This window comes from Megalopta genalis, chromosome 5 (assembly GCF_051020955.1).
Source record: "Megalopta genalis isolate 19385.01 chromosome 5, iyMegGena1_principal, whole genome shotgun sequence".
Taxonomy (NCBI): domain Eukaryota; kingdom Metazoa; phylum Arthropoda; class Insecta; order Hymenoptera; family Halictidae; genus Megalopta; species Megalopta genalis.
The window spans coordinates 8,241,530-8,250,219 of NC_135017.1; the positions used below are offsets into that span (position 1 = coordinate 8,241,530).

At 43.3% G+C, this 8,690-nt stretch overlaps 2 protein-coding genes across 3 annotated transcripts in view; one reads left to right on the forward strand and one right to left on the reverse strand.

Annotated features, from left to right (window-relative positions):
• Positions 1-5,998, reverse strand: part of stet (stem cell tumor) — a 763,180-nt gene extending 757,182 nt beyond the window's left edge. Inside the window, exons 1-3 of one of the 2 annotated variants that reach the window (XM_076522434.1) lie at positions 5,451-5,998; positions 5,068-5,386; positions 979-1,220 (exon numbers count right to left, since the gene is read on the reverse strand). In XM_076522434.1, the coding sequence (XP_076378549.1) occupies positions 979-1,158 (180 nt within the window). In that variant the 5' untranslated portion in view covers positions 1,159-1,220; positions 5,068-5,386; positions 5,451-5,998. Of the gene's footprint in view, positions 1-978; positions 1,221-5,067 lie in introns of both variants that reach the window. The other variant, XM_076522433.1, reaches the window with a different exon arrangement.
• A 949-nt stretch (positions 5,999-6,947) lies between these two features.
• LOC117220987 (apyrase) lies at positions 6,948-8,648 on the forward strand. Its single transcript, XM_033471512.2, has 4 exons — positions 6,948-7,668; positions 7,742-7,945; positions 8,019-8,176; positions 8,270-8,648. The coding sequence occupies exons 1-4, from the start codon at positions 7,059-7,061 to the stop codon at positions 8,480-8,482; spliced, it is 1,185 nt and encodes a 394-aa protein (XP_033327403.2). The 5' UTR covers positions 6,948-7,058; the 3' UTR covers positions 8,483-8,648.
• Positions 8,649-8,690: the final 42 nt, after the last annotated feature.

Below are 8,690 nucleotides of genomic sequence, written 5' to 3' on the forward strand. Positions count from 1 at the left end.
AACCAGTGCAGTTTACATATAATATGTGTAAGTCGATGAAGAATTAACGCTGCATCGACTTATCTTGGACTATCTCTACGCAACTTTGACCTATTTTGATTTATCCTGAGCTATCTTGAGCTATCTTGAGTTACCTTGAGCTACCTTCAGCTACCTAGAGCTACCTTGTAAGCTACAGTACCACTCAAAAGTACCCGGACACTTCCTTGTTTTTACCACAATGTAGTTCAAGTTATATAAAAATTATATAGAAAGATTTTATCTTCTTAACAAAGATCTTCTTTCTTAACAATTACGTGTATTTAGGTATCAGGAAACAGCAAAATCTGTTATCATGCATAAATTTTTCGATCAAAATACAATAACATAATTAGTCTATAAATACGAAATTTACTGAAATAACGTCAAGCTTCGGTTTCTTTAACCTGTATAGTCGAGATCGAGATTAAGGGCCTATAAACAGCAGATGATATGTTTATAGGTTCCCATATAGATAACTCTGGAGTTTACGCTACGCAGTCACTTGCTTCGCTGCGGTGAAAACAACGAATATCCCTTATCCCAGTAAAGGATGATAAAGAACGATGTTCGTTACACTTTTCGATATTTACGTAGTGCATGTGCGTCGCTTTTACACATTTTATAAGTGTCCGGATACTTTTGAGTGGTAGCGTATATCCGTTTGAGAGAGAGTGCTGAGCTAATTTTATTTTAATATATGCCAAGATTGCTGAGCAAAATTTTATTTTAATATATGCCAAGATTGCTGAGCAAAATTTTGCCGTGGCTATCAAAAATGTTATATTCTTTAGAAACGAACAAGAAAGAAAATGTTTTATTTAACACTAAAATTTATCTTTAAGATTCATTATCGTGTCACAAACGAATATTATGCTGCATCGGGCTACTTCGGACTATCTTGATTAGTTGAAACAACCGAGGCTCTACCGCAACGACAATGATAATAACAGTGCTCACGTCGTTGAGCAGCTCCCGCCTGTACTCGGACTCGTCGATGTCGATTTCGGACGCGAGATCCGTGTGATCGGTAACATAGCCATCGTAGTGAGCGCTGTTCGCCTCGCTGCGTGCATATTCGTCCTCCTCCTCGACGGTACCGGCGATGGTCGGTATCGAAGCACCGCTTGCCAGTAGCATTACCGCTCGTGGCACGAGGTCACCGGATGAATCTCCTCATTCCACCCACTTTCGTCCGTTTCCTGAAACACCACAACATTGGTATCGCTGATATTCGTGTGAAATACAAATTGTTTTCTGCAGTCCGATACCTCGATTATCTGAAATTATTATACTATCGTGTGGATAACATGGATCAGTCGGAGCTAATCCAGAGGACCTGATCTAGAGGATTTGATCCAGAGGAGCTGATCCAGATGAGCTGATCCAGATGAGCTGATCCAGATGAGCTGATCCAGATGAGCTGATCCAGATGAGCTGATCCAGATGAGCTGATCCAGATGAGCTGATCCAGATGAGCTGATCCAGATGAGCTGATCCAGATGAGCTGATCCAGATGAGCTGATCCAGAGGAACTGATCCAGAGGAGCTGATCCAAAAGATCTGATCCTGGAGATCTGATCCAGAAAATCTGATCCAGAAGATCTGATCCAGAAGATTTGATCCAGAAGATCTGATCCAGAAGATCTGATCCAGAAGATCTGACCCAAGAGAATCTGATCCAGTGGAGCTGATCCACAGAATCTGATCCAGTAGAACTGATCCAAAAGATCTGATCCAGTGGAGCTGATCCAGAGGAGCTCATCCAAAAGATCAGATCCAGCATTCTAAGCAATTGGTTCGGATAATCGAGGTCTCGCCGCGAGCATTTCGACTGATTTAATTTTTCCGCCGTTGCAAATTTCTAGCTGATCATTTTCGCCATAAATGCATAAATTCTGCAGACTATAGTGTAAATGGAGACGGTATAGTAGGTGCGAACCCGCATGCTCACGATGTGCTTTGAAAAGAAAATCGTTCGGTCATCCTCCAGACTGCGCTGAGTGCCCCCGGATTTTCGATGCTCTTGAAATCACCCTTACGCCTGAGTCGGCAATAGATCGATGGCCTTGAAAATGTCTGTACTTTACGCGGTACTTCTACGAACTATGCAGTATAATACGCGTTGGTGCGACGGTGCCGTTTCCATGGCGATGCATCGTCGATAGGACCGGGTGCAGACCAGTCATCCAAGTATACGTAGCCATTGTACATTACATAGACGCAAGGAGCATCCGAACCTTAACCCTTCGTGTGGGAGAAAAACTAATTTTGACTCTGTTTGCACACCTCGGACGCGATACCGTTGGAAATCGCTGAGCATTCGAAAATAGTTGTTAATTCGTTTTGACAAGATTGTACAATATTGTGCTTCGAGAATGTTTTTAAACATTTTTCTGATTCTTGAAATAGTACTATAATAGCACTTATTGCTTTGTCAGACTGCAAAATTCTGAAGAAGGTTGTTCACATATTTCATTTGTAATGCAATTACATAGGATTTGTTAGAATGGTAATGACAAGCTTGTAATGGCTCCTTGTTGCCTCAGACTACATGCAACACATTTCTAGAGAAAGTTATTAACATATTTCAATTATGATGTAATTATTAGTTGAACTAGTAATAGTAATTTTGTAATGACATAATCTTGTTGTCGTGTAAAACAGATTTAATACGGTACGAGGACTGTAAGATAATAATAATAATAATAATAATAATCTTATCTGAATCTCAGAACACAGTATGGAGATGCTTCATAATAACAGTAATAAAAATTGATTTTCAACTGTATAATATAAACTATTTAATATAAACTATATAATCTTTGATATCCTATGAATGTTTGACATTTAATGGGTGCAAACTTGTGCAGACGGACTGCAGGTTGAGAGTCACTGACACGTGGTCGCAGAAGCCGGTCACGTGCTAATAAGTGGTACTGGGGAAGAGGGAAGAATGTATTGTCTTTGAATACACCTAAAAGCAGCCAGTAATAGTATTACGGTTTTACAGGGTGGTAATGTAATTTATTTAAACTATAATCTACTTTCATTCTTATCATTCGAATGATCAATTCATGATTATTCCCACTTTCATACCGAATTCTATAATTGGTCAAATAATAGAGAAATTTCTATCGTTAATTAAAAAATGTCTTCTGGCAAAAGTTGAAGTGCTATTAGTTTTGAAACGACCTAATCAACTGGACCAGGTGAACAAAGCAGGACTAATGTATGCAGATGTATGCAGACAGTATAATAAACTCCAGTTGTGTGAAATATTCACCCCTGGTGATAGAAAACTTTCATCTGCTGTCTGCATTTGGCAGTCCACCTGCGAGCGACAGCAGAATGCCGCCACCGGACGTCAAAGTGTTGAGTAAATAAATACATACAATAAGTATAAATAGCGTGATAAAATCGTAGAACAAAGGGTTAACCCTTCGCCAAAGTCTATCGTGACCCAAAGTGCCAAAATCGTCACTCAACTATTTAATTCCCGATGATCTTGGAGACAGTTCTTAGAAAAGTTACTTTCCGAGATACCTTTGAAACGATTGATAAACGAGGCTAATCCCAAGCAGCGTCATCTTTGTATAGGATCAAGTCTAAATCTAAATTCCAACAAATTTCTAGTTTCCTATTTGTTAAGTTTTCGCTAGGTCCGCCGAATGACCCCGTAAGGACTCGCGAAAGCCCATAACCGCGATGCAACCGAGGCGTCCGCTTGCTCCCCCTCTATGCAGTCACTTTCCCTTTTCCCTCCCTTACATCAACGTTCATTCGTTACCCTCGGTTTCGGGACAACGTCACTGAAACCGAACCCCCTACCCCCTCGACCGACCCCACAAAGTCACCCCCGTATCCCCGACTCGCACGTTCCATCTCGTTTATCTATCCTCCTCCCACGCCGTCTTCCAAGCACAATTACGTGTCTCGCGCAAGCAAGCCCGTTCATACGAGACGCCTAAGGTCGACGACCTTGAAGAACCGTCCGACGAGGACGCGTCGTCGTGGACGATGCCCGGTGTCTTCTTACCGTCCGGCCCTACCTCCGGGGTTAGATTACGTCGGCAACCTTATCGCGAAGACACGGAAGGTTTACCTTTCGTCTATCTGCTTTTAAGGCTACCGCCGAGCTACCTTGCAATTTACAGGAACAAACGACTGCGGACGGTTTTAATTGGCTGCCCGCGGACAGTCGACGCAAGATATCTTGATGGTTTTTATCGCCGGAATTGTTTCTGGGTCGTCACTGTTCAGACAGGACCTCCGTTCTTTTTTTTCACGAATCCGAGCCCTTATCGCGTTGACCGAGTTCGGCGTGTTTACTTTGGCTGGTCAATATGGCGGTTTGCTTCATTGATACCTGGATCAGTGGGATGCCGGATTGTACGGTTCGCCATTGTTTAGCGACTTCGGCGGACCAAAACATCAACAGATACACGTGCTTACTGCATTGGCACAAAACGATGCATCTCAGTTTTCAAGCTTTCTTCTGCTAACCGTTTTTAGAGACACCTTTCAAAAAAAGCGTTGTAAAGTAAAAAAATTGCGAAAGAATCTGTTGTAATAGTTAGTAATTAGGTACAGAAATTTTGGAACATGGGACAGTAGCATCCACATGGAGAAAATATTATTTAAAACATACCCTAACCTGATGACGGAAGTATCCGTATCGAGAAACAATTAATTTCGCCAAATCAATGGCAACACAAACAAATCGGTATCATCGTTTGAACCTGTGGACAATCACTTACGAAAGTACGCTAAATTAAAACCATGCAGCAACATCGGAGACCCGACTAATATCCCTAATCTGATTGTCACCTTGCACACAGTTAGACGTAAAGTTTGCCGAGAAGGTTAGCGGTATCCTGCAACAAGGGGAGATCACGAATAGATTAAGCGATCTTTGGACGAACCTGATTACACGCGTAGGAGATCGTGTGAGCAAACAAACCTCGGCCGAAACTTGACGGAAAGTCAAGAGAGAAACCACGGAGCCTGTAATTATAAAAAAGCACGTGCCCTTAAAAAGCGGCTTACCTTCTAGGATGTGGATTCGGAGACTCGGTACTGCAACCATCCACGGCCGGAGGACAGCAGCGATCATTCACCGTTAACAGTAACACCATAATCTCTTGAGAACTTCGGTCTCCGAACACGGTTCAAACGATCAAGATCGATCAAAGGCACAATCGGGTTGAACACTTTCATTACAAGACGGACGTATTATCTCGTTGACCACTCGAATCAACGACACGCTAACTTCACGCCATTCACCACCGCCGATTTTCCCGCCAGAATATTCGACGATCGTGGTATCGGTAAAACAGGTACCGGTATCGACCGGGGATCCCGAAACCTGCCGAAAGAACTTTTGAACACACTGTTACACCATAATCCACGGCGAAGAAGAAACGACGTACCGATCCTCTGGTTCGTGCAATCCGATCGGCGGCTCAATTATCACGGCGCGTACGAATCGTCGTGGTCGGATGGCGAGTTTTCTCGGCGACGCGCGTGACGACGTGCGTGCGATTTGAAATGGCAGAACGTGGCGGTTGGACGGCGATTTTGACGGTGGACGTGGCTGCACCGGCGACAGTTCTCGATCATCCTAATCTCGGCGTTCTCATGGCCAGGCATGGGACACGGGATCGAAATCGGCAGGCAGTTTTGTCAGCGCGACGTCGCGTGTCGCCACAACAAAACAGACCCAGTGCCGTAGCACGGAGCCGCGGGGCCACCCGGCGACACTCGTAACTGCGGCAACGTGCGCAATACGCACGTTTCGATCGATAATACAGGTTGCCGCGGTACGCGGCGACCAATGGCGATCAGGTCCGCACCGAATACACGCGATGAACACGTGGAAACGCGGAAACTCGGCCGCGATTTAATATTGTTGCCGATATAGCCGATGTTGTCGGCGGGAAACGCGTTACACGACTGCCGAGCACTTTGCCACCCTCATGGTCGCCCCCTTCCTCCCCTTCTCGCGTCGCCCACCCCCCCGACCGACCCGTGCACACCCACCCTCGCACCCCCGTTTTCCACCCCCCCCCTCGATTCGTTTCACCCCAGACTCGTTCGTTCAACCCCAACAACGTTCAAGAATATGCGAGGCCGATGCAAGCTATTGACACGAGACGAATCGCTGTCTTTCCGGCACGAATAGTTCGACCCAATGTTCATCGTGCGGACACGTTCGGGCCGGTCTCGCCGAGCGGTATCGAGCCGGCACTAAAACCGTTCCTTTAATGATCGCGTGCGGGCTTAAAATAACATTACGTAATGCTATCGATGGATTTCTTGGAAATGTTCCACCGCCGGAATGTTGTCGATTACTTGCCGCGATTAATCGACGCATGTTCATCGCGCCCGCGGTAACGGTGTGAATCGGTTTAGGCGCCGTTTGACTTTTCGTCTGCGACGCGTTCGCACCCTTTTGGAGTTTCGGGTAAATTGACTACGAAAGTCGAGTAGAGACGGAATAATAGACGCAGCTGCAAAGGGTAGAGATCACTGTAATGGGAAAAGGGGCCGTATTAGAAAACTGTCCATATGTCGCGCGCACCTAGAATCGTCGTGGATTCCAAAAAATATTTCAGACGAGGATAACGACGGATAATAATATTTTATCATAGATATCGTTCCATTATAATCATCGCGTAACAGCTCTGTAAAATTAATTACCTCTTATGATTGAAATCTTTTTTAATTCCTTTTTTTACGTTTCCGAACTTTGATGGAACTTACTTACAGTAACTTTGTCACTGTAATCTGAAATGTAATGTACCACCCGATCGCAAAAATCTGTAGAGCATTTTATTTCCAAGGTGTAAAGAATTTTCTAAAAGTTGCACGTGCGATTTCTCGTGATTTTATTTTTGGCGCGATTTGAATTTCGATTCAGATGGCGCAGCGCGCAGTCGTCTGTTATTCCCTTTCGTCGTTGACAAGCGTGACAGATAAAAATGTTAGGTTATGTCCGGGCGAAATTCTCGTTTTCACAGTGGTGATGACATCATAGAATGATACGGATGAGGAGGAATAGCATAAATAACATGTCTAATTTACGTGACTGGAGGCAAGCATTAAGTGCACCGCATGTGTACAGAGTCGCGAACAGCACGTTCCGCATTCAAAGCCAGTATTTGGCTCTAATTCTCCTATTATTAAGTATTCCCATGTTTCTGCTCTGTTTTCCATTGTTGAGGGTAAGGTCGTCGTCCGATCAGCTGTACACGCAGTGTCGCTACCACAAATACAATAAAACGTATCCCTTGTCAACCCCCATTGAGACGGTAATGGGTATCACGTATAGAATAGCCATAGTAAGTGATCTCGATCATGACTCCAAAATCTTGGACAGAAAGAACGTGTGGTACAGCCTTATGAAAACTGGAAGTCTCTTTTGGAATCCTAGCACTACGTACGTCTCCATCGTTTGGGATGACAAGGCAAGCATGTTGACAACATCGTTGACAATGAAAGGACGAGGCATGGAATTGTCTGAATTGCTTGTATACGATGGGCGGTTACTCGCTTTTGACGACCGTACTGGAGTAGTATACGTCATCGAGGGTGAAGAAGCTTATCCATGGTTAATATTAATGGATGGCAATGGGAAGAGTAAAAAAGGTATGCTGTCGAATGATGTATTCGTTGTTCTCTTCGTTGATGTTTTATTTAATATTTGATTTGATATTTACAGGATTTAAAACAGAGTGGGCAACAGTCAAGGACGAACATTTATATGTCGGCAGCAGTGGAAAGGAATGGACTACCGATTCAGGAATATTTGAACACAACGATCCCCTGTGGATAAAAGTAGTGTCTCCTCGTGGCGAAATATACTCGTCGAACTGGGATATGAATTATAAACGTCTGAGGCAAGCAATCAACATAGAATTTCCAGGCATGTGATCGCTTCCATTAAATACTGTATATAGTTCGCACGAATGCCAGAATTAATTGTTCGTATTATACAGGCTATATGATTCACGAATCCGGAGTCTGGAGCAACATACATAAAAGTTGGTTCTTCTTACCAAGAAGGTGTTCACAAGAACAGTACAATGGCGCTAAAGATGAGACAATGAGTTGTAATGTACTGCTAAAAACGGACGAGAATTTCACTGATATCGAGGTTTTAGTTAATTTTTATTTTAATAATTGAAGTAATTAATCCTACTATAGAAATGCAGCGTAGAAACAGTATTCACGGAACAATGATTTACAGGTCACTCAGATACGCAACTTCGTATCAATAAGAGGCTTCTCAAGCTTCAAGTTTCTGCCGGGCTCCGGTGACATGATAATCGTCGCGCTTAAAACGGAAGAATATCTAGGACAAACTGCCACGTACATTACGGCTTTTACAATTAAAGGTGCTACGATACTGCAAGACGCTAGGATAGAAAATAAGAAATTCGAGGGTCTAGAATTTATATAACATTCCATTTAGGAATACCGCCGTCTCTGACCCGGAGAAAATGTTAATATAATAGGAAATCGGTCCAATTGAAATTTATTTATTGACTAGTGTATTGCTTTCATTGCAAAAGCAATTATAATTGACTTTTCTACCGAAATAAATAGTTTAATTTATTTTTACAAGATATACTTCCACGTTGTTTTTGAAGATACAATATTAGTTGCGA